This window comes from Microchirus variegatus (genome assembly GCF_963457635.1).
Source record: "Microchirus variegatus genome assembly, chromosome: 5".
Taxonomy (NCBI): Eukaryota; Metazoa; Chordata; class Actinopteri; order Pleuronectiformes; family Soleidae; genus Microchirus; species Microchirus variegatus.
In genome coordinates this window covers 7,717,655-7,744,483 of record NC_139806.1, presented here as the reverse complement: position 1 = coordinate 7,744,483, position 26,829 = coordinate 7,717,655, and the positions used below count along the sequence as shown (strand labels likewise).

The window sequence follows — 26,829 nt, the reverse complement described above, 5'->3', positions numbered from 1 at the left end:
AAGAGGACAGGTGAATGATGAGGACAAGTGAATGAATGAAGAGGACAGGTGAAAGATGAGGACAGGTGAATGAATGAAGAGGACAGGTGAATGAATGATGAGGACAGGTAAATGAAAGAAGAGGACAGGTGAATGATGAGGACAGGTGAATGAATGAAGAGGACAGGTGAATGATGAGGACAGGTAAATGAATGATGACAGGTAAATAAATGATGAGGACAGGTGAATAATGAGGATACAGGTGAATGAATGACGAGGACACAGGTGAATGATGAGGACAGGTGAATGAATGATGAGGACAGGTGAATAAATGATGAGGACAGGTGAAAGAATGAGGAGGACATGTGAATGAAGAGGACACAGGTGAATAAATGATGAGGACATGTGAAAGGTGAGGACAGGTGAATGAATGATGACAGGTGAATTGTTGCTAATTAAGGTCCCTGAGCAAGTGAGATAGTTAAAGCATTTGTGACCTTTGACCCATTTTGACTGATATATTATATGTTTACATATTTTCATTTGTAAAGGTTTTGCCTTTAATTAAAAAAAATAGTATTTGTATGATTTATTTTTCAAAATAAAAAGTGCAACACTTTCAAAACCATACCACTTTTTTTTCACAACACGATTATAATACAATCCAGTTTTATTGCTGACACGGTATCTTAGCTTTAGTCCAATAAATGTCCTTAAAGACACTAACTACATTATGTTTGGATGGACTTGTTGGATTTAAGCCTTTTTAGATAACACATTTCTTTAAAAAGAAGAAAAATCTTCCCATCATCACAGCACACTTTCATTTATACATTTTCATTCATCATCTCAGTGCAGATGGATGTCTGCTTTGCATTTCTTTAAAACACATTACATTTTAAATCACTTATATCTATGACATATTTAAATGCTAGATTCAAACCAAAGAGCGAAACAACTTGAAGTGATTTTCTGACAGAGCACATAAAATATGTCAGGGTTGAAATAAAGGTAGTATAATGGCGTAATCTAACTTTCTTTAAGAGTAATATCACAAGGGTTTGATATATATATATGGATTTCTTCAACCTTCACTTGAGTGCAAAAACCTGGCTTAAATAATCTCATGAATTATTGATATCGACTGATTGAAAATGTCTTTAATGATAATATTTTGGGCCCATGTTGCCCAGCATTTTCAGAGAAAACCACAAAAACAAATGTTTCTGCAGCAATTATTCCTGAGGTTAGATGAACCTTCATCCTTTCATTAGTTTGTGTTCTTAGAGGGAAAAAAAACACCCCATACGTCTCATCCCCTCTGCCAGGACCTAAAGCCCATTTTGAAAATGGCTTTTGGAAACAGTGGAATTACATGTGAAAATAATGTGCATTATATGTGAAGATTTTATACGATTTATTTTTCGACCACAAAAATGTGATTTTGGCCCTTATCAGTTCGACTTTATTGGAGAAACGAGCTGCCTTTGTTGTTCCTGTTGAGTCTATAAAAACTTTGTTTATATGCAAGACTTCAACGACCAATGATTTGAGGCCATATTGTCCACAAACTGCTGCCCCGGAGGCTCTCTGCACAATCTTTTTAGTCTCACTTCTACTTTTATACTTGGCAGACACAATTTGTCTCAGTTTACAGTACACATAAGTTCTATGGCCTCCAACTACCCAATCAGCGCGACCACAAAGCCATAACTCCATCTCTGGTGATAATGTCTCTGGTTTATTCAAGAATGCTTAAGCTCACATCTCCCTTCCCTCTGCCCCGTTTCGGGCAGCGTGATTTCCCAGACACGGAGAGGTGAAAGTGAAATCTTCACTCGCTCACTAAAGTGTAGCGTTGGGTAATTGAAACACGAGTGTTAACCAGTGCTGTTCTTTTTGTTTTTGACGTGAACACCTGAAAAAGGCATTGGTTTACAAACAGATTTCATGTGCCAAGAGGAGCAGAAAACTGTGGTTACTGTCCACTATTTTTATCTTTAGGAGAAAATAGCTCCCAATGAAAACTGCCAAAGGCAAACAAAATCCCATTCAGCTCCTTTGTGTTGGGTTGGCAGCAGAAATCCCGGCAGCCGATAAGTCAAATTCTTGCCAAATACCACAAGGGGTAAACGGGTTTGCCTCTGGGCAGATCATTAAGTATCATGAAAGGAATCTGCTTTCCAAGAAATAAAAAGCAATACGTATATAAACTAAGAAAATAAACAAAAGAAAAAATCTGAATTAGTTTTCCAGATTTATTGTTCAACAGCTGTAACATGTGATTTGAAAAGCAATTTTTCACATTGTGAAGCTCCAAACCAGTGGGAAATAAATTAAAATGTGGGAAAGTGCGCACGGAAAACCTCTCTTCTGTAAAGAAACTACTGTTGGGCTGCCCGTGAGCACGGAATTTAGACGTCGCCAGGAGTGAAAAAAAAATGTGTATAGCTGCACTTCAAAGATGAAGATTCTCCCAGTCTTAATCAACTTTGAACGAATAATACATTTTTAATTTACTTTTTGGATGCAGAACTTCCTCCGGGCTTTGGCCTGGGTCATACTTTTTTTTTGCGTTCCAAGTCCACGGAGAGAACACGGCCTCAGTAAACACATGCGTATTCAATGTCCCATTCTATTCTAGTAGAATTTCTCCTTGTATTCATTGGTGCTGAGGTGTACATGTGTCGGCGCCAGTGCACCTCATCACATTGCAAACCTGCGTGGACCTCCGCGGAAACTCGTGGATGATGAAATTTACATCATGGACATGCATATGTGGGAAATATGAAACTGGGCCTCAGTGTACTCACCCCTCTCTCAAGCTCCCTGGGCTTGTTAACGAAGATATCGGGCTGTTGGCGTCAAAGTTTCCCTCGAGGCCTGGATACCTGGAGCAGGTGTCCGTGGATGGAGGAAGAAACTCTGCGTTGGCCCTGCTGTTGTGGACCGTGCTGTTGTTTGAGTAAACTCCTGAAAAAGACACATATTTAAAGGAGATATATTATAGCCTGTTTATCCAAGTGAACCTAGTTCCCTGGTGTCCTAATGAACATGTCTGTGACATGCTTTGGTCAAAATACCTTAAGGATGAAGCACCATAGCAGTTCAATCACCCTGCCAAAACAGCCCTGTTCAGAACGCTCCTAATAGCAGTTAGCATTTGGAAAAGCCATCATTTGTTGACTCTAGACGGCACATTGCCATCATATATAACATGTATCCACTGCACACGTAAATCCTCTGAGGCTGGAAGTTTGTGTAGAACTCTGTGCTGCACTGTGCAGCCAAGAATAGAACACTTCGCAGAATTCCACTAATCCGGATACTATTGCCCTCGCCTGCACTCTCACGTTTTTTAGGCACAAAGTGGAGCTCCGTGAGACAACAATTCCAGGAATGTCTCATTGTGACGTAGCAATGAGTGCGAAAGTCAACATCGCCGTGTTTTATCTCCTGTACTTAGACTGAGGTGGACCACAAAAACATGACTGAGTCATCTTTTTTCACACTTACGCCTACTCATAGGGCCTCCAGAATCCCAAATATAAGTATTAAAATGATTAAAAAGTTGATTTAGCATAATATGTCTATCTCAGGAAAAAAAATAACAATATTGTATAACATGCAAAGGCTTGTAGATTGTCAAATGCATGATGGTTTTTGGGAAAAATACATACATCCACCACAACCTGACCTTCAACTGCAGCACATGTCAGTTTGTTCCGAAGACTTATATTTATGCTCACGTACTGTACTTTAGCACCGTACTACTTTTATTTATGAACATATCGCTGACAGAGACAGTGCCAGACCACGGGGGGTATGGATCTTGGATCTTAGTTGCTATTGTACAAAATGTCAGTGGGGTTTTGAATGATGTTTGGAAACGGTTTAAATCCTGATTTATACTTCGCCGCTCAACACTTTTTGATAACATTTTTCTCAAGGTTTCTGTCTCAATGTAACCATAAACCTGCTTTTTCAGAGGTCAGTTTACATCACAGTGTCCTTCTTTATACTATCCAAAAACATGCAGATTTGGGGATAAGGCAAATCGGACGCTCTAAATTGACCACAGGTGAGAGCGTCCAGGGTGTACCCCCCGCCTGTCAGCTGGGATTGACACCAGTGCCCACAGTGACCCTTGATGTGGAGGATGGAGATGATAAGAATGGATAAATGTGCTACTTTTCCTTCCTTTATATAATAGATCCAATCCAATCCAACTTAATTTTTTTCCTTTATATTTTTGCCACCATATAGTCAGTTTTCCTTTATTTTCTTATTTCTATTCCTTTTTATTTGCTGCACTTTTCTGCTAACCTTTAAACTGTTAGTTTAACCCACCTGGATTTATTTAGATTTTATGGCTGTAGAGTTGTTGTAGAGTTTTTCCAAGATAACTGAATCACTTTCAATATCTGGCAGTTATTCAACTGTTTAGGAATCACAGTACCGAGAAACTGACGTCACAATAACGTTCCCGTGGAAGACCTGAGGGGCTACCATAATGACAAGTATATGGGCACTAAAGCTCTATTTCTCTGCTTTCCAGTATCCATCCGTCCATCCATCTTCTACTGCTTTATCTTCCACATGAGGGTTGTGGGAGTGGGGGGCTGCTGTGTCAATCTCAGCTGACACAGGGTGGAGATGTACGCATGCCAAATTCTCTCACCGACGAATTTGAGAATCAAATGCTGAGTGATGAGTTTGTGAACACTAAGATGATTATTGCACATATTACAATATTTGCTGTTGAGCAACGATTCACTCAAAAAGTCATCAGAACTAACGGCTAACTGTGCCACAAACAAGTATTTTTATTTCAGTAATTTTACGCCATATACTATGTGTAGTAAACCCTTCGGCGGTGAGTGTTCGGGACTTAAGTCAACTGTGCTGTATTTATTTTAAGGTTTTAACATCTCAGCAGGGCCTTCAACAATTATTGGCTTTTACTTAGTGTTTAAGTGCAATTGACGATGACAATTGTCACCCTACATCCAACGTACATAAAGTAACGTACACACATATCGTTTCAGGTTTTAACTGACGGTCATTTCTGATAAGGACAAAGACCTCCAGGGATATTTTCTAAATTAAACACTAACATGCTTGTTTCACCCTGGATAAACATAGCTCGCAGTGTGCCGTTTGAGGCTTTTCCCTCAAAGTCTACTGGGTGCAACTGCAAGTAGTCTGAAGTAATAGGCACGGACAGCTCTCTTGGACACTCTCTCCTGATGTTTGCCAACTGAGCCTCGATGTACCTGACAGTTTCTTGATACCAGTTCAGCCATTGAAAGGGGAAGAAAAAGAGCTTGGCTGGAAAAAGGGTTTGGAGAAGCCGGAGGACGAGCGGGGAGAGGGCCAGCTTGCCCGCAGTCAGTGCCCAGTAATTGGACAAGGTAAACATGGGCATGATGAGGTATCATCGAAGGAATGGGAGAGGAGGGAGGAGAAGGAAAAGGAGAAAATGAGGCTATGGGAGAAAATTAAAGCAACAGCTTAACTCGTCCAGGTGTTTTGGCTTTCATTTCAGCACTCTTTTCCACAGAGGTGCCGGAGACTAAGGGCAGATTGCGACTTGCTTTTTTTTGCTACCGTTTCATCCACGCGTACCTGTGAAGTCATCTAATCCTGGTAAAGTCGAGCTGCTTCCACGGTGGGAAGAGGCGGAGTTGTGCAGATGCTGCCTTGCCAGACAGTCACTCAAAACGTCCGATTCTAGCATGGTGTGCACTGGAACCTGTCAAAGATACAGAACAGAGATGCAAGGTCACAGATACAGTGGAATATGTTGAGGAAATTTCTCTGCTGCTGGTGAAGAATGGAATAGAGAACTTCTGTCGGCCGACAAGTTTTTTTTTTTTCGTTGCAAGGAAAAGGTCAATCTTCACAGGAGTGATCCTAGCTGGAGAAAGACCCAGAGCAAAGTGAGCCCTCCACATTTATACCCGAGCAACTCCCCTTTTGCATTCCTCCAATAGACAAAGAGTCTGCCATTCAAGGCGGTGTGTTCACACCTCTTTGTCTACTGGATGTATCGGGGAGCCGACTCCATGCGGATGTTGAGGGAAGGTGTCAGTTCAGGCTAGACACAGTATACAATATACAATACACTATACACAAAGGACCTGGTATTCTGTACTGGGCAGGTATAGGGAGATGGGCAGTTCTAGTTCTGAGCCAGATAAATTGAATTTACCATTACAAATACAAGAGTAATTCTAGTGTTTCATATTGGTTACTGGTCTTTGAAACAGGTGAAGCTCATTTCAGTTATTTATACATAGATTCTTACATAAATTCTGTTTGCAGAATTTATGTAATATATTACATATATTACATAAATTATATCGCCGAGCAAATAACACACAACGTCCAACAACGTCCAGCTATTTGTCCAGCTGCAGACTTCCCTCCCAAAATCCACACAGGACCAAGGCAGAAAAGTCTCCGCTTTTGTGTACGCTTCTGCAACGCTGTCAATAAAAAACTGGCTCCGCCTTTCAGACAGTTTGTCCAATCGTCATGCAGAAGCCCAGCCTCCGCGCCCCGCCCCCTGCTCCGTTGACTTCCAGAGAAGCTGTGCCTCCGTGGAAGTGACATTTGTGCCACATTTGTCCAATCACTGTCAGGAACAAAGCGGTTTTTAATGCGGAGGCTGCTACGGGAATACGAAAATCACGTAAGACGATCCGTCATCCATGAGGAAACAGCTGATTCTGAACAAAGTAGTGACACGTACTATTCAGGGCAAGTTCAGTACTGAAATGTTGTTTCCAGCTGCTTCAAGACAGGGTTTTCTGAACAGGAGAATGGACTATTTTTGTGTTTTGCGTTTTCCTTGTGTTTCATTTGACAATGGTTTGAACGTAACAGACGTTTGTTAACCTTTAGAAGTCAGGCACCGCAGCTTTAAATTGTATATATGCGTATTTAAATGTTAAATTGCTTGTATTCTTCATGCTTTTGTTTTTCTTAACTGTTTTTTTATGACTCCTCTCTGTGCCCTTGAATTGCCCCCTGAGGACAAATAAAGCTTTCTTAATTTAATTGAATTGAAAATAATTATTTTAAAGCTGAAGCCTCAATGTTTTCCAGTCTTTTTTTTCACTTGGCCAAACTTCCATGAGCTAATTTTTAGAGTATTCCCCTCTGCTTTGATTGCATACAGTAGATCGATTGAAAACAGAGCGAGTTCCCTGCAGGGAGTTTTTCTACTGTTCCTTTAAAAAAAAAAAAGAGGGGGAAAAAAGAGGGATGACGCTTGCACCAGATGTCTGGTTCTTGTTTTGTCCTGTGAATCAGCTTCTTGAAGTACAAAACCCCAAAATCTTGTTAGGCAATCTTATTTCAAAATGTTCAAACAAAGACAATTTACTTTATTATCCGGCGTTAACAGAGCATCCCCCAGGACTTTCCAAAACAATTTATCGAAAAAAAGCTCCGGGACTGAGAAGAAGCTTGTGAAGGACACCCAAGAACCACAAAATAGTTATGAATAATCAGCAAAAAATGTTTATCCAAACCAGTGTTTATGCGCATACAAACTTCAATAGCTGTGACACATCAGCCCAAAGAAATGCATAACCGTAAGGAGTTTATGAAGCGCATGTTTAATATTTGAAAAGTCCTATTCAGGCCCTGCAGCAGCGCAGGGCGTGTTAGCCGTGTCACAACTCACAAGCACACGTGGTTCTGTTTAAACCAAACAAGGCATGGGAGTACACACAATGCTCCAGTATCACTCATGGTCCATAGAAAACAAACAAGGGCCAGATAACGCTGAACAATAGGCTCCCTATTTTCCAGGGAGCGTGTGTAATGCCCTGTTTTGTTGTACAGTATTTCATCTGAGTGAATCACAAACATGCTTACTCTATCCTTTCACCTCCTCCTCCTCCCCCGCCCCCCCTCTGCTGCTACATGGCTCCATCCATCTTTTCATGAGCTGCGTCCTCTGTGAAAAGGTCCAGTGTGTAACATTTCGGAAGGTTTATTGGCAGACATTGAATATACTACACCATAAGCATGTTTGTCTATGCGTGTAATCCCTTTTTCGATAAAAATCTTAAGAAACTGTTTCACAGCGAACGTGCGGTGTGAGCGTCGCTGCTGTAGTCTGTCATGTTTCTCAAAACCGCCCCTATGTTAACAGATTAAAGTAGACATATTATACCCTATTTCTCCAAGTGAACCTAGTTCGCTGGTGTCCTAATGAACATGTCTGTGACATGCTTTGGTCAAAATACCTTAAGGATCAATCACCTTCCCAAAACAGCCCTGTTCAGAACGCTCGCTTTTGAGTGCCTGTCTCTTTAAATGCAAATGAGACACAGGAAACTACGTCAGCGTCACTGAGGCACCGGCTGATAACAGCAGTTAGCATTTGGAAAAGCCATCATTTGCAGACTCTAGCCGGCACATTGCAGTCATATATAAAATGTAAATCCTCTGAGGCTGGAAGTTTGTGTAGAACTCTGTGCTGCAATGTGCAGTGGATACGGATACTATTGCCCTCGCCTGCAATCTTGCGTTTTTTAGGGATAAAGCGGAGCTCCACGAGACAACAATTCCAGGAAAGTCTCATTGTGACGTAGCAATGAGTGCGGAAGTCAGCATGATTTATCTCCTGTACTTAGACCACAAAAACATGACTGAGTCATCTTTTCTTTCACATGCCAACTCATAGGGCTTCCAGAGTCACAAATATAAGTATTAAAATGATTAAAATGTTGATTTCGCATAATATGTCTATCTCAGTAAAAAGAAAAAGGCTGACGTTGTGTGTACTGGAAAGTTTTTAAAGCAGTTTTTGGAAGTGGACATTCCAAAAACTGACTTAAAAGGGAAGTAAATTAAAGGGTTAAGGTTAAAAGTGAAAAAATGGTCTCATCTGACATTGATCCACACTATTTTTTAATTGCTGCCTCTTCAGGAAATTCTGAACCATATGTAATAGACAGTAGATCACTTTTGTGTCTCTAGTGACTGGTCACTGTTGTGAAAACGCCGCAGTAGCAAGGCATCAGTAAGGACACAGTGACTTTTCCTTTCGGAGCCAGTGTTGTGTCATAAAAAGCAAACCTGCTGTGAAAATCACTACAAATACCAAGTGAAAGTCATTCCCTTCAGTGTTTTGGACGAGCAATAACGCAGTTCCTTTGTGCCGTAAATCGAGTTGTCATATTTCCATGAAAGCGCCATCCCAGTGGGAAAGAGAAAAACATCGGGAAAGCAACGCTTTCTAGGGGACCAATATAAATATGGATGGTGCCATTTTTCTATCAACATTCTCACATCCTAATGACAAGTTTATGCCAAGTAGTGTCTATTTCAACTTTGACATGTCATTTTTTAACACAATTCACCAGCTCTCATATGTACCTATTCTCACTCTTTAATGTATTACATTTTTGGGAGTGGGAGTCGTCTTGGTATCAGCACAGGATATTCTGCAATTCATTTTTAAAAAATACAGATATCATGTTTTGGGTTGTTTTTTTGTGTGTTTTTTAACAATATCTTTGTATTTCCACACAAAATCTAATGTTAATGGAAATGTTTTAGGATGTTCTATATCTGTGGCTGTGGAATAACTACAACGATGACTCTTTAATCTATATAAGCCGTAGGTTGTATCTATAAACAGGATGAACCGATGTTTTTAACATCACTTATCATGTGATATGATGTATGAAGAGAAATTACTTGGATCAGAACAAACATTAATGTCTCTGTTGTAGCTTGGACAATGACTTCAAGATCATATTTTGCTCTGACCTTTTTATAATTGTGTCCTGGCTGCCTATGGAGCTTAAAAACACAACATCCCTGACTCAGATGAAGATGTGTACCTGTGTACACTCTTAGAAATAAAAGTGCTAAGTAGAACCATATAAGGTTTTCATCAGCTTGTCCTCATAGGAGAACCCTTTTGGAGGTTTCCACCAAGAACCCTTTTAAAACCCTTTATTCAGGAAAGGGGTTTTAAAGATTCTCTGTATTAAAATGGTTCTTAATGGGATCATTAGTGTTACCATGAACCCTTGAAAAACCCTTTCTTCGGGAAAGGCTTTTTCAGAAGCAAATGGTTCCAGGTAGAACCTCAGCCCTTGTAGAAGGACCCTTTTGGAACCCTTATTTCTAAGAGTGTACGTCTGTCTAGTGAAAGCTTACAAATGCTTAAAAAGTTGAGTTAAAACACCAATTTCTTTTCTTTTCTTCTTCTATTGCTTTCTGCTGGTCCGTCACATGTAATCTAATATACTGTGAGCTAATCTAGTTTCAGAGACACACAGGATTTTTGTGGCTCTAATACCCCATTACTCTAAGTCCCTGTTTAAACCAGTATTTTAACAGCTTTTTGACCAGTGGGATTATGTTTATTTCGCCAAAGCCACAGTCATTTTGTCACAAACCTTGCTTTTTACAACTTGGAACAGTGATCAATATTTTTTTATTTCATCTTACTACTTGTTCGCTGTTGTTTTCTTCATCCTCCAGTTGTTTATCACATAACATCGTATTTTGATGTATTCGTAGTAAGTATAGCTGCTAATTTGAACGCTGTTGGTGCCCAATGTCGAGTACGTAGTGTAGAAACATGAAGTGCTCTCATACCTTCACCTCTCGCTCCTGAAGGCCTTTGGCAGAGTGAGCTTTGACGTGTTTCCGCAGCGAGCTGGGGTCGGTGTAACGCTTGGTGCAGCCTGGGATCTGACAGGCGTACGGCTTCTGTGAATGGAGCACAATGAGAGGAGATGAAAATAAACAGCCGTGTTGGCTTCTTATCCCCCTTATTACACAGTCTATCTATCTACCGTCCAGTATTTGAAGCAGCTGTGCTGCAGGTACCAGCGAGGCGCCTGAGAGCGTCCACCAGCCTCGTCTCCTTTAACTACTTATGTCTGTGATTTAATGCGTTTCCCTTTTCACCCTCGATACTGAGGGACTGAAACCAAAACCCTGACATTCCCAGAAACATTCTCAGCTGCTGGAGAACGACGGGCTTGAGGAAATGTGCCATAAATCAATACAAAAATAAACACAGGAATAAACAAGACATCAATAATCTGTTTAAAGGATTTAGAATTACGGTTTATAAAGTGGTTCAAGTCGAACACTCTTGTGTAAACCAACCTAATACCGCCAATCCTTCATATGCTTCATACTGTGCAGTCGCTTTAGTTTCAATTTAAATGTGAATTTGCACAACTTTTGGGAGTTAAAGGGACAGTTCAAGCTTTCTAGACTGGGGAGAACATGAGGTTCTAAAGCATTGTAAATATGTCAAACTGGATCCTGTTTGGAGGAGTTTGGAGAACCAGAATTCAATGTACACCAGCGTTCAAAAGTTTGGGGTCGCCTATGCAATTGTTTTGTGTTTTCCATGAAAAGTCACACTTTTATTCATCAAAAGAGTTGCAAGTCAAGACATTGACAAGATTAGAAATAATGATTTTTGAGTTTTCAGCTGTGCTAACATAATTGCACAAGGGTTTTTAAGGGTTTTCTAACCATCCAATAGCCTTCTAACGAGATTAGCAAACACAATGTACCATTAGAACACTGGAGAGATGGTTGCTGGAAATGGGCCTCTACACTCTTAGAAATAAGAGGTTCCAAAAATGTACTTCTACAAGGGCTGAGGTTCTACCTGGAACCATTTCCTGAAGAAAGGGTTTTTCAAGGGTTCTTGGTAACACTAATGGTTCCAGTAAGAACCATTTTGAGCCAGAGAACCCTTTAAAACCCCTTTCCTGAATAAAGGGTTCTTGGTGGAACCCTACAAAAGGGTTTATAACCTATAACCTTTATAAAAAAGGTTCTACCTGGAGCCAAAATGGTTCTCCTATGAGGACAAGCTGAAGAACCTTATATGGTTCTACTTAGCACTTTTATTTCTAAGAGTGTAAATGCCTATGTACATATTCCATTAAAAACCAGACGTTTGCCGCTAGAATAGTCGTTTACCACATTAACAATGTATAGAGTGTATTTTTGATTCATTTAATGTTATATTCATTGGGGTTATAACACTTTTAAAGGGCTGTAACTCACCATGTACGTCCCCCACTCCAAAAAACCTAACCTGAACTACCCCTTAAGTGTAGAACACGTGATGAAGTTAATGGAGACACACTGTGTGATTCTCAACCAGATGTGTTACAGGTGTGCAAGTGTGTATACGCGCCGCAGTAGCTCTGTGTATCACAAGCAGAAACATTTACAGTAAATGTTGTAAATGTGGATGTTTAGCCTGACAAGAACACTAACAGTGAAAGGATGCACAGATGTGAACATGTGGATCACGTCAACGTGATCTTCACCCAGGAGTGAAGTATATTTACCTTTGGTCTGCAGGCTTCAATGAGAGGAAGAGAGAGAGAGAGGGAGGAGAGTTAAGAGCCTTAAATCAGCCCGTTCATTAGTAACAGCATTATTTTAATTATTTAAATTTTAAATAATAAAAACAAGAATAGGACTAGTAAAAGCTGCATAACATGGGACGCTGCAAGAGACGTATGTTTGCAATACATATTTCATGCAAAAAAACATTCTGCGTATATGCTTTAAAACTATTAGACTTAAGAAGCAGTGACAGGGAAAGCTGTTTTCTGTTAGTGAGGTTGTGCTGCTTGTATTTCACAATTTTATCAAAGCTGTGAGTTTAGATGAGTTAACGAGGCCATTTCCATGAATATAATTCCTCACAGATTTCCCCCCCTTTGCATTGCCAAGCATTCGGCCAGGTGGAGTGGATTAAAGTTTTCATTAAAACACATGTACAGTATTTACTCAAATCTTGGAGGTTTACGTACCAGGATCTGAACATCATGAATGACCAAAAAGGAAAGCCAACGTGTAGCAACAAGGCACGTTTCAATAGGTGTTGCCAAAGTAATTCTGAAACTAATGATCTGGAAACAACTAATCAATTTCTCATTAAAGTCGCTGGCTCCAGAATCCAAAGAGTTTCAAAACAGCACTAAACATGTCATAGGTCAAAAAGAAAAAATTTGAGGGATACTACAGTTGGTGCACAATATTTAACTCATACTACTACATGTCTATTTGAAAATGAACATTTAGTAGTAATAGTAGTCTTTCAGATTAAAATGATCTGTTTCCAAATGAGAGTCTGAACTCTGTATCAGAAGAACAATAACACTTTGGATTAAAGAACACATATTCACCATTAACTAGGTGCTTACTAACATGCATATAAGTTGCATACTAGCCCTTTATTAGCAATCATTAAGCACGTATTAACACCTTATTCTACATAACCTTATTCTACCTCTATTACGACATGAATTAAGATTTTTCCTGCATAAGGTGTTAATACGTGCTTAATATTTACTAATAAAGGGCTAGTATGCTACTTATATGCATGTTAGTAAGCACCTAGTTAATGGTGAATATGTGTAGTTAATGGTGAATATGTGTTCCCAAACACTGGACATTTGCATGTCAGTATGACAACGAAAGCTGATTTTCTAAGTACGCTAAGCGCTAACAACTTGTGGCTGCCGATAAGAATCAGTCAGGAAGTGAATGTAGTCTCAGCTAAGTCAATGCTCAACCCTTATATCCTCACATCAAGTGAGGAAAAACCCTGAATGTGACACGCTGCTTGCCCCAATGCCACTTGGGGTTGGTTCCAGATCCTTATGTGACCCTCAGAATGTACACTCTTAGAAATAAGGGTTCCAAAAATGTCCTTCTACAAGGGCTTTCCCGAAGAAAGGGTTTTTCAAGGGTTCTTGGTAACACTAATGGTTCCAGTAAGAACCATTTTGATCCAGAGAACCCTTTAAAACCCCTTTCCTGAATAAAGGGTTTTAAAAGGGTTCTTGGTGGAACCTTTATAAAAAGGTTCTACCTGGAGCCAAAAAGGGTTCTCCTATGAGGACAAGCCGAAGAACCTTATATGGTTCTACTTAGCTTATGTCTAAGAGTGTATGAAGCAAATGGTTCCATGGTAGAACCTCAGCCCTTGTAGAAGGACCCTTTTGGAACCCTTATTTCTAAGAGTGTAGTTCAAAAATGGCCTAAAATGACAGTATCGGTAGATAGTCCAGTTTGTATTATCAGTAACTTTATCAGTGCTGCCTCACACTGCAGAATGTGTACTCCTGTGTACTACTATTAAAACAAAATCATTACATAAGCAACCATAAATAATAAAAACGTCCCCGGACGTTAAAAATAATGTCAGATTGTGTTTTGCCTGCACCTTTCCCCCTTTGCTTCTACTGTGTGTCTTAATTTAAACATTTCAAAGTAAAGTCTTGAAGCTGCTCTGACACTGCTCTTGCATCAGAGCAAGCACTCGTCAACAGTGCCTAACTTTACATGCTGGCAAATGTTGTGAAATATCATGTTCTTTCGAAAAACAATTTCTGAACAATATTCCCTGGGAGACCAACTGGCTGCTCCCCGAGTCTAAACAGATTATCTCTAAATGAAGCGCTGAGCCCCTCTCTCTCCTGCTTATCTTTGACTTGAATTCAGAGCGATGCCACGGTGAAGTGGTCGTTCCACTCGGTAAGAATGAGACGTTGTGTGTCAGAATGGCACAGAAAGTGAAACGCATGAATCCTCCGGGGGCTCAGAGAAGCGTGACAAAGCAGTAAAAGGCCTAGAAAAGAAAACAGAATGTGTGTTTCATAACTCAGCATCATGTACTTATCATTGTTGACTTTGGCTGAATTGGCCATTCCTACCAAATCACTGCTGTCATGTGCACACATGTGAAATGCAAACTGCATGACATATGTAGCCGACACTGCAGTGAGGTAGGTGTTAACAGTAGTTTAAAATGCTAAAAAGAAAACACAGTTTTCAAGTTTAATGAGCTGCGAGTAGAAGACAGACCTCATTCGAGAAAACAAATCTCCTTCAACGCGCAATTTTTCATAACCTCAGTAACACAATATAACTGGCTGGTTGATACACTATATTCAGGAATTATTTACATTCAAACGACTCCTCCGCGGGCCTCCGTGATGGCGCCAAATGTGTCTGAATCCCGATTTGTGACGCAACTGCGAAAGCCGCCATTATCCAGCGTGAAACCACAAAAAGGAGAAAATAACTTTCCCCCTCTCTTGTCGTAATAACACGGCCGTGCAATGCACAGCTCTCCATCTCATCCCTGTAACAGGAGATCTGGTTTTTGGGATTACCGCTAAGTCCTCATCACTTGTCAGCAGGAGTAAAAATAACTGTGGCTGGTAGAATAAATCCAGGTATGCGTTATTCAGCGTCTGAAACGTTTGAGTGAACGAGACGGAGAGGAGCAGCGCAACACAACAAATATTAACAGGAATAAATATTTTACATCACCATAGAGATCAGTCCAGTGTGTTTAACAGTTAGAGGAGAGGCAGACGTTTGTTAATGTGCAGGAAAAGTATCCGGTTACACTACCGTTCAAATGTTTGGGCTCACCTATACATTTGTGTTTTCCATTAAAAGTCACACTTTTATCCATCAAAAGAGTTGCAAAATGAATAGAAAATATAGTCAAGACATTGACAAGATTAGAAACAATGATTTTTATTGCAAATAATAATTTGAAAAAAAGGTTTTCTAATCATCCAATAGCCTTCTAACACTGGAAATGGACCTCTATACACCTATGTAAATATTCCATTTAAAACCAGACGTTTGCAGCTAGAATAGTCGTTTACCACATTAACAATGTATAGAGTGTATTTATGATTCATTTAATGTTATATTCATTGAAAAAAAGTGATTTTCCTTAAAAAGAAAATAAGGACATTTCTAAGTGAGCCCAAACTTTTGAACGGTAGTGAACATTACTGAGAAAATAAGATTTATGTTAAACAACATCTAGTTAATAATCATTCAATCATTTGTTTAAGGATTTGATTTCCGTATTTAAAAGATAAAAGATTGATTATTTATTGAAAAATGACAGATTAGTCCACTTTAGTGCAGATTGTGTGTTATTGGCAGTCATTCATTAAAAGAAAATGGGTACTTTTAATAAGTCGGCCGATTCACTGGGAGTCCTGCGTATCATTCACTCTTAGAAATAAGGGTTCCAAAAGGGTTCTTCTACAAGGGCTGAGGTTCTACCTGGAACCATTTGCTTCTGAAAAACCCTATCCTGAATAAAGGGTTTTTCAAGGGTTCTTGGTGGAACCCTCCAAAAGGGTTCCAGGTGGAATCTTTTTGAAAATGTTCTACCTGAAGCCAAAAAGGGTTCTCCTATGAGGACAAGCCGAAGAACTCTTTGGTTCTACTTAGCACTTTTATTTCTAAGAGTGTAGCAACAGAGACGTGGTGAGATATAAAGGTAGAACGGGCGGAAAAATAAATTATCATTATTACATCACTTTTTAAACTCATATTTGGTTGATGGAAGGTTATATACTATTGTAAAACAATGACATGAAAGTGAAAGTGTGCATCTTATTCATTCATTGTAGCCCCGCTGGAAGTTGTCAGCCCAAATCCAGGAGATTTACTGAAGACAACTTTACTTTTACATTTAAAACGAGTATAATAACCAAATAAAACATACTTTTTCTTCTGTTTATTGAAGTGAATCTTGCCGACGACACACTTTAAAGTAGAGTGCATAACAAAGACGACTGTCTGTGTCCCGGTATACGAGCACAAGCAGGTAATCTTTCTATTTCTTCATCTTCCCACCATGCATGATCTTTCATATGATCTAGACTGAGATAACATCAGTGTCTTTGTCAGTCCAACAAATACTGACTTGGATTTTGTTGCTGTTGTCTCATTCTTCTGTGTAGCTACTGGCTTCTTGTTTTGGATACAGAATAACACCGTTCCTTCCTTTGGGCCATAAATCAGGACATAATAACACAATTGCATCCCATTGGCAGGGAAATCAAGTCAAATAGGATCAATGCAAGCACAAACGGTGCAGTTCGAACACAGTGCAGTCACTTTGAACATCATAAAGACAGGCTGAAGACAAAAACGTCTGAATTCTAATAATAAGTAATTATTATTCTAGTAATTAAGAATATAAAATGAATGTGGAGGAGAACATGTGCAGTATTGTACTTTGATATATCATGAAATACAAGTAGTTAAAACAGCACTTAAATAAAATCTACTTTCTATCACGGGACATGAACGTGGCTTCACACAAAGTCCTGGCATGATATTTGACAGCTGGTGCACAAGAGGGAGCAGTGGTGAGTTTAAGAGTTTATTTCTGTTCTCTCAGAGGCTGCATCAGTGGTCGGATTGCATAACTGATTGTGCCGTCAAAGCCTTAATTTACGACTAAAGTGAAACGGGAAGCTCGCCCCCGCTCCGCCGAATCCTCTGGTGAATTCCACTTTCGTCATTTGCAGTGATTAGATGTTGAAATTTGCGCGTCAATTTTATTTACTTATTCATTTTTTAAAAAGACATTTACTTGGGACTCCCATGATAGTATGAGGGATGGATTTTGTGCTCCTGTACGAACATTAAGATCAGTCGAGATTCACCGTGTATGAAGGATTAATCATGTGTGGAGGCAGTACCTGTTTTATTTGGTACTTTCCTCTTTTACCTGCTTCCTGTTCCTGCTCTTTTGTCTAGTTTTCCCGTCATGTATTTAACCCTCTTACGGCCGCCTGGATTTATTTTGATTTTATGGCTGTAGAATTGTCAAAAAATGTCCAATGCGTGAGCTCTTCTGACTTCTTTCTTTTTCCAACTTTCACTTTCACAATCTGGCAGTTATTCAACCGTTTAGGAATCGCGGTGCTGAGAAGCTGACGTCACAACAGAAGTCCTGAGGGGCTACCATAATGACAATTACACTACCGTTGAAAAGTTTGGGGTCACCGATACAATTTGTTTGTGTGTTTTCCATTAAAAGTCACACTTTTATTCATCAAAAGAGTTGCAAAATGAATAGAAAGTAAAGTCAAGACATTGACAAGATTAGAAATAATGATTTTTATTCAAAATAATAATTTTGCCCTTTTGTCAAAGAACCAGCAAAACTGTTTTCAGCTGTGCTAACATCATTGCACAAGGGTTTTCAAGGGTTTTCTAATCATCCAATAGCCTTCCAACGAGATTAGCAAACACAATGTACCATTAGAACACTGGAAATGGGCCTCTATACACCTATGTACATATTCCATTAAAAACCAGACGTTTGCAGCTAGAATAGTCATTTACCACATTAACAATGTATAGAGTGTATTTCTGATTCATTTAATGTTATATTCACTGAAAAAAGTGCTTTTCCTTCAAAAATAAGGACCCCAAACTTTTGAACGGTAGTGTATATGGGTACAAAGCTCTATTTCTCTGCTTTCCCGTATTCATCCATCCATCTTCTACCACTTTATCCCCCACACGAAAGTCACGCGGGGTGCTTAGCTGAAATAGGGCGAAAGGTGGGGTCACAACCCCTGGACAGATCGGATAGTCCATTTGAATTTGAATCATCACAAACGGTCAAGGAGTTACGGTAATGAGAAGTGTGCTTGCCAAATCCTGTCGGAGACAGTCGGCGGTGTCGTAAAAAACAAGGGAGACATTTACCTAAAAATCATCTTCACTTTCAAGCACTTTAAATGACTCGTGCCTGCTGATTTCACAAACTTTCAAGGACTGTAAGGACCGTATAGGAACCCTGTGAGGTGCAGTTGTCGTGTGCGACGTTGTTCACTGACCGTGTCCAGGTGCGTACGCTGGTGTTTGGCGCGGTCGCTGGAGTTGCTGAAGGCCTTGAGGCAGCCAGGATGCTGACAGATGTACGGTTTCTCTCCCGTGTGGCTCCTCAGGTGGATTTTCAGGTTTTCCAGACGAGAGAATGCCTTAGAGCAGCCTTCGAACTGAAGGAAAAAAAAAAAGAGAAAAACAAATAAAACAGTGTTCACTACAACTTCATACTGAAGATCGACCGGTGACTTGTACAGCACGTTAGTATTTCCACAACACACAGGATGCTGATTCCGAGCGTTTGGTGCACTTCCATCATTTATCACACACACACACACACACACACACACACACTCTTGTCTAAAATTACCTCAACTGCCCCCTGAGCTACAGCTGCCTCTAATATAAGAGACTCAATTTAGACTCGCATGATAAAAGATTGGCTATGTTCCTCTACTGTCTTCAATAACAGTTCTAAATGGAAAAAATGTGCATGATGCATTTTAAAATGACTTTATATGACTCTCACATGCTTATATATATATAATATAAGGTCAAACAGTTTGGGCTGCTGTCAGGAGCAGCGTTTATACGGGTAAAGATGTCGTTGATTTGTAGTTGCCTTTACCTGCGTGACCTAAACAGGAAGTAATGAGCCAGGCATCATCATCATTTTCAATTTCTCACTGACAGTCTCAAGACAATCTAAAATTATATTTTTGACATACACTACCGTTCAAAAGTTTGGGCTCACTTAGAAATGTCCTTATTTTTGAAGGAAAAGCACTTTTTTTCAATGAATATATAATATATATATATATGTATACTATGTATATTATATGTACATAGGTCTATAGAGGCCCATTTCCAGTGTTCTAATGGTACATTGTGTATACAAATGGCGTTAGAAGGCTATTGGATGATTAGAAAACCCTTGAAAACCCTTGTGCAATGATGTTAGCACAGCTGAAAACAGTTTTGCTGGTTCTTTGACGAAAGCAAAGTTATTATTTTTAATAAAAATCATTATTTCTAATCTTATCAATGTGTTGACTATATTTTCTATTCATTTTGCAACTCCAGATAAATAAAAGTGCGATTTTTAACAGAAAACACAACAAAATTGTATAGTTGAGCCCAAACTTTTGAACGGTCTTGTACATTTTGGCTTTAACCAATATTGTGCATCCTATTGGGATTTCAGAAATTGTGATGGCTTTTCAAAGGTGTCCAACCGGCACTCTTGACAAGAAACTGGCATTTCAATTGAACCTCCTGTGTTCATTTTTGATATTAGCTTCTATAGATCTAATAAGTTTGCATGTTCTCCCCACATGTGAGCGCGATTCAGGATAAAGCAGGTAGAAGATGTGTGAGACAAACGAGTGAGACAAAATTAAAAAAGACAAAAGACAAACACGAGTCGTCCCATGTATTCTAAGGTCATTTCATTTCAAGCTATCCTGACTCGCATGAATATAGGCTGGTGTTGCCCAGTTTGTTTCCAAGTGATGGGAGACAGAATGTGGAAAACACAGAGCTAAAATGAGACTTCAGCACTTGGACAAGTTAAGTGAGTGTTTTCTGAAGTCAAAAAGCCTCACACACACACACACACACACATATGCATGTGTCGGTTTTAAATGAGGTGTGGTCAGGCGCATTGTTGGCATAATGCAGTGGAAAGTGATTGTGCGTATGACCAACAAAACCCCGAGCTAAAGTCAGTGGCTCACACGTTTTTCAAGTGTGCATAATCAAGACCGTCATGTGCGCTTATGTAGGCTTACATTTACTCACATTACCGTAATGGAGTAGTTTCTCGTGCGTGCTTTTGCAAAAATAGTGTTTAAAATGTGTAATTTTACTTTAACGTCTCCCTTTAGGGGTCGCCACAGTGGATCATCTGCCTCGTTCTCGTCCTCTGTTACACCAGCTGTCCTCACAACAACCCTCTTTTACTTCTGCACGGCAGCAGCTTCGTCTTCAGCATCCTTTGTAATTTTACTTTAACTTATACTTATAACTTACATTATTATGGGGAAGATAATCTCTGAACGTCACATTAGTAAGTTGACGAAAAGAAGAATCCACAATTAATTTCACCTTGAATGGTTTTATTGTTTGAAAATGTTTTATGGGATGATCTGCACTAAAATGACTTTGTCACTTTGAATTGGGTACATAATAAATGATAATGATGTATAAGTATAATATTTAAGCACCCGTTTCACCTTTGCTCAAGGGTTGGAAGCATCTCCCTGACAGACTGGCAAGACCACAATATAATAGAAATCCACCAAGGCTTTGATATTATTATTAATATATTCATAATATTTGATTTAATAGGTTGACAATATATTACAGGGGGTTTCCAAACCAGATTTGATAAAGATTCTTCAGACATTTGGAGTCATAATTCGCTGGGTTGCGAATCCTGGACTCTAGTTTCAGAGCGCAACTCCTCCCTTTTGTTGGGTTTACCCACAATGCCCTGTGCTGTAGTCCGCTTCCTGCATTCGGTTCACTTGAAGCGAGCCGAGACCTACACTTCAAAGGTTCGGGGTCACTTAGAAATGCCTTATTTTAGAAGGAAAAGCCCTTTTTTTTCAATGAATATTTAACATTAAATTAATCAGAAATACACTCTATACATTGTTAATGTGGTAAACGACTATTCTAGCTGCAAACGTCTGGTTTTTAATGGAATATGTGTTTTCTAATCGCGTTAGAAGGCTATTGAATGATTAGAAAACCCTTGAAGCACGTTCACACCTCCCCGAACGAACCGGACTTTCATGACAAACGAACAAGGGGTCTATTAAGCAGGGCTGGTGTGAAAGCACCCTTAAGGTTATGGTACTGTTCATGCAGTCAAGTTGAAATGAAGGCTTAAACAGTATGGGACCGGTCATGAGTGCAATCCTTTCAAACCACACACAGCCTGGTGCAGAAACATGCGTTATCCTGATTTAATTTGCCAAACTGGACTTGTGCAGACCCCACACTGTGCACGCTGTGTGACCTCTAAACCTCACTTCCAACATGCAAATAACGATGCACTGGATGTAAATGATGTGTATCTGTGTGCTTTGTATAGCCATTTTTTTTTTGCAGTTCATGCTTGGTAGATCTTCATCTGCAAAAGAAATTAGTCTATAAGGAGGACATTTATCAGAATTTACAATTTATGTGAATAAATTACAAGCAATAAACAGGTCATAGCAAACCGCAACACACACACACACACACACACACACAGTGCGTTAAAAGTGTTTCTGTTGGACTGAAGCCACGCACGAGTCAGCAGGCTAAACGCACTGTAGAGACCATAAAGCAATGTTTTATAACTTCATATTCAGATACTCTTTCACTTTCAATCTCAAATGTCCACGATTTCAAATTATCTGCTTTGTCAAGTCTGACACGTAGGTCAGAGTTTAAATGTAAATATTTCTCGATGCATGCTCTGGCTCTCCTGCAGGACTGATGGAAAAAGGTAAAAGGTAAACGGTAACTTCATTATTTTTATCCATGATTTGAACACAAATTGAATTGACAGGACTATTCCTCCTTACATCTATTAAAAGTTGATTTTTTCTTTCGTAAAAGAACAATGGTGTTTTAGAAACAGGTCTTTGGTCTGTTTTCATTCTCTTCTAAACTCATCTGGAAGGACATGTGGAAAATATCCTCATATTCATCCCAGGGTTTTATTATGTCAGTAAATGTCATTCGCCTCATTTACTTTTTTTTTCACATTAAAAAAAAACAACACTACATCATGATGTTTAATTAAGTTGTGGCGCAAAATCTAAAAAAGCTCAGGGCAAAACTTTAAAAAAAAAAAGAACAAGAAAACTGTGGATGAAGACTTTTTATGTGCATTTCAGATTTGACTTCAACATCTTGCAGCTTTTATGTCAATGTCACGACATGTTTAACAAAAAGACAGAGGCACATCCAGTCATGCAATCCACCACAACGCTGCAGCAGTTACCAGGATAAGTCAAACTAAGGAAATACCCCAGCGTTTGCAGATGGTTCCTAAATAGAAACAGATTTCTAAATTATCTGACAGAGCAGAAACTCCAGCACGGATTCAGTTACTGTTTATGTTTCCTTTCCTGTGATATACCATGAGAAAATGAATACTAATCGTCATAAACTCTAGGAAACTGTGCATTACTCGTTGCTCTATTTGACATTCAAAGATCCAATCTATGGTTCATCCTGTAACTCGAGATTCAGTTTGTTGTTCTAGAAAATTTTCACTTCCAATTGTCTTCCCCGCAGCGTTTCCCTGTGCTCATATGGACAATCATTTCATTTCTAGGTGTTGTTTCTTCATTCCACGTATTTAAAGGATCAGGCTGGGGTTAATCTCTATTTTTTTAATACGTGTGCAAAAATGTGTTCTGCGTCTGTGTCTCTGCACTTTTCTCAGCCTTTGCCTCTCAGCTCAAGCTTCTCATAACGCTTTATTGACAATAAAGGAATAGTTCAGTTGTTTGTTTTTTAAATGAAGAACGTTTGTATGAGTTTGCGTTATCTTGCTGTGACACAACTCTCACTCTCGTGAAACAAAGTGGGCCACAGGAGCAGCTGCCAACTGTCATTTTAAGCCTCTTTCACATTCAAATAAGCTGGTTAGTACCAGAGATGATTAATACCATTCCCAGTGCCAGTGGCTGCTCTGTCCTGTGGTGTTGTTTTTTTCATCATACGTCATTCATGCATGAAATGTGACGCCAAAACACTTAAGAAATAAAAATGAGTCAGAGAGGGGGGAAAAAAACAAACAATAACAACAATAACACAATAGATCTTTTACTTAAAAATCTCAACGGTGGGAAAACGCTGAAGAGTTTACTAAAAAAAACAATACTGGGCCTTTTAAGCTGGGATAAGTTTGTATTCCTATAGTGGGAGCTGAAGAAGATGTTTCAGTTATGGTAATGCATGATAACGTAAAGGCTAACATAATACAAACACTGCAGCACTGGCGTGGCTGACAGTCACAACAGCTAGCTACGCTAATGCAAATCGAAAATGAAACCATTTGCGTTGTGTGCCTAATGAGGTTGCACAGTGTTTGTATTATGTTAGCCTACGCTAATGCTAATCGCAGCCTCGCTAGCTTACCTTTGGAAACAGGTTCGCCAAGTTAGCCACAAAGTAGTAGCATGCTAATACAAAATAAATATGTGCTTGCATATTGGTGAATGGACACCTCGTCGTTTCGTAGATGTATAGAGGCCCATTTCCAGTGCTCTAATGGTACATTGTGTTTGCTAATCGCGTAAGAAGGCTATTGGATGATTAGAAAACCCTTGAAAACCCTTGTGCAATGATGTTAGCACAGCTGAAAACTGTTTTGCTGGTTCTTTGACGAAAGGGCAAAATTATTATTTTCGAATAAAAATCATTATTTCTAATCTTGTCAATGTCTTGACTATATTTTCTATTCATGTTGCAACTCTTTTGATGAATAAAGTGTGACTTCTAATGGTAATTACTAAAAAAAATATGCATAGGTGACCCCCAAACGGTAGTGTAACTGCTGCTCACAATATATTGTAAACTAAAACAACGTAATCACATTTGTATGAAATACTATAACGTGAGCTACTGTACCTGGTTGTCCTGCTTCAGCGTTCTCTACGATAGTTGTACCAAGACAATGCCATTTACCAACTGTGGGGGGCCCCCGAGAGCAAATCCTGCAGTGTGTTACTTTAAGAAAACGCATGTGCAAATGAGTGTCATTTCAGTATAATAATCTATGAATGATGAGGATTTAAAAACACTGGTGTTTACAGCCTGAGTAACACCTGTCTATTCTAAGGCTTGACTTGACGAGCTGGTAAATACTGTAGAGTTACATTAATTATCAAACACTGACTACATTCATGTGACATATTCATTTTCCATTGCAGCACCAGCAATGACCTCATTTACATGTGCTGGCCCGAGCGCTCTATGAAAATGACATGACGTTATTCACGTAGCCCGAGTGTGACTAATGACTGTTTATTTTGCGTTGGTTAAAATGTAATCTTATTAATCTGTTGTTGCTGTGAACTCTCCATGTGAACGCGTTTACAGGAGGGCAACAGATTATGTCATTTTAATGAAGTAATTCACATAAATATGAAGCGTATGTTCACGACGCATGAGTGGATATTTATGAATGAATTATTAATAGGAGTCGCAGGTTGACAGCAGCAGAGCCGCTGGGGGATTAGGGCCCCGAGTCGCTCCAGCTTAGGGACGGGATGTGTTTCAAAAGAATGACTCATGACAAGTGATGGAGGGTGAGGCAGAGCTGGGACTCATAGGCCACAGTTGTGATTGTTTATGCAGAAACAGTCGGACAGTGTCTGTCTAAGCACTACAGTCTGATGTGGTCTGGTTTTGTCTTTATCTTTCATGCACATCTTGGTTTTTTTTTTGTAACCATTTTGACTTTATGGTTCATCCTCCTTCAAAGACAAGATGAGTTGTCCTGAATCACACGACAGGAAATGCTCACTTTTCCCTGTGCGAATACAATTTGGAGTCAGCTTGTGTGTACACTCAGTGTCCAGTTTATTAGGTACACTTGTAACACTATAAAATCTGCATTACGACATGTTTGATGATTTAATATCGTTTTCAATGATATTTTTCTGTATATATGGCAAGAATTTGAAGCTTTCACTATAAGGATTATACGAGTATTAGGTATTTTAGTATGACACTATATTATTGAACTATGGCCAAAGAAAAATTGATACTTTGCTCATTGTGACCAACGCGATGAAAGAAAAATTCCTATATCTAGAGTCACATAAAATTATAGCACTTTAGAATATTAAAACATAGAATATTTAGCATTTCTGCTTCAAGAATAGCTGTCTTAATTGCTGACCCAAATATTCTGGAGCATAAATGTCCTGTATTTTGGGAAAGGGCTGTTCTCGTTCTCGTTTACTTTATTAATCCCATAGGGAAATCTTTTCCTGCATTTAACCCATTCTATACTGGAAACCTTGCACTGCCATGTTTCTTCAGCAGCTTGAACAGACATCGAAGGGTAAGCGTCACTTCACAAGTTAAAAAGAAAACATATTTTCTGGAATCTGAGAGCTGCTGTAGTTCCCTGACCGTCTTGTCATTAACCACCATTGTTATATTCCTGCAGATAAAGGTCTTTATTTAGAGGAATATATCTATAATAATCTGTTTATTTCTGACTAAAATATCTTCTGCCTATAAATTCATTGCATTTGTCAGAATCACCACAGGGTGATGTGCTCATCCTCGCAGGCTCAGCGTTACAGACACAGACACATCTTCCATTCATTCCCCACTGCTGCCACATTTTTTTCCTCCAGCACGCATGAGTCAGGGAAACCTGTCGCGAGCTGCGGAAACCGTTTGATCATCTCTGTCTAAGACAGACAGTCGATCGCTGGCTGCGCAGTCTGAGGGAAGTCCAGACACAATGTAAGCAAGTTAATGCCTTTTCAAACCAGTTAATCCCCAAAATGACCCCGAGAGAAGCAAACACAAAGTTGGACACAAGATGTGTTTTGACTCAAAATAGCAGCAAGAGTTGCTGAGCTTGTCGGTTTGATTCCTGCACGATTCCACCTTCCACCATTACTGCTGAGTCATCTTTGCAAAAAAAAAAGAGAGTCGTCGATAATGTCTGGTGTTTTACGTCTCATCTGCAGACGAAGGCTTAAAGCTGTAGTGCGTAACTTTTAAATAGTGGCGTGTAGACCTTGTGACGCCCAATTGGTAAATGTTTAGTAGTACAAAAATTAAGTTACCACAAGATGTTTTCATCCGATGAGCGTCATATACCGGCGCTCTGTTGCGTCCCTTAGCGTCGCCTATCAGACGCACAAGGTATCCTTCTCAATTGACTCCAATGCAAACCCACTGGAGACGCTCAGAGCAGAGAAGGGGTAAAATAAAAGCCAGAGATTGAGGTTAAGGTTAAGATTAGGGACCAGGATAGGACTGAGGTTATGGTTAGGATAAATATCCAGGTAAGGCTTTGTGGATATTCACGGCTCACACTCAGACACTCAGAATGAAAACTGTCTGACCCCCAATCGACCATTCAGCAGTAACTTGACTCACCATGCATTTATTGGGTTT

At 39.5% G+C, this 26,829-nt stretch overlaps 1 protein-coding gene across 1 annotated transcript in view; it reads right to left on the bottom strand.

Moving 5' to 3' along the window:
* The window catches only part of glis1a (GLIS family zinc finger 1a), a gene marked incomplete at its 5' end in the record, with an annotated part of 34,271 nt that extends 7,442 nt beyond the window's left edge, over positions 1–26,829 (bottom strand). The window contains 5 exons of the mRNA XM_083888929.1: positions 2,793–2,952; positions 5,608–5,734; positions 10,615–10,728; positions 18,687–18,848; positions 26,812–26,829. Of these exons, the coding sequence (XP_083745055.1) occupies positions 2,793–2,952; positions 5,608–5,734; positions 10,615–10,728; positions 18,687–18,848; positions 26,812–26,829 (581 nt within the window). The remainder of the gene's footprint in view (positions 1–2,792; positions 2,953–5,607; positions 5,735–10,614; positions 10,729–18,686; positions 18,849–26,811) is intronic.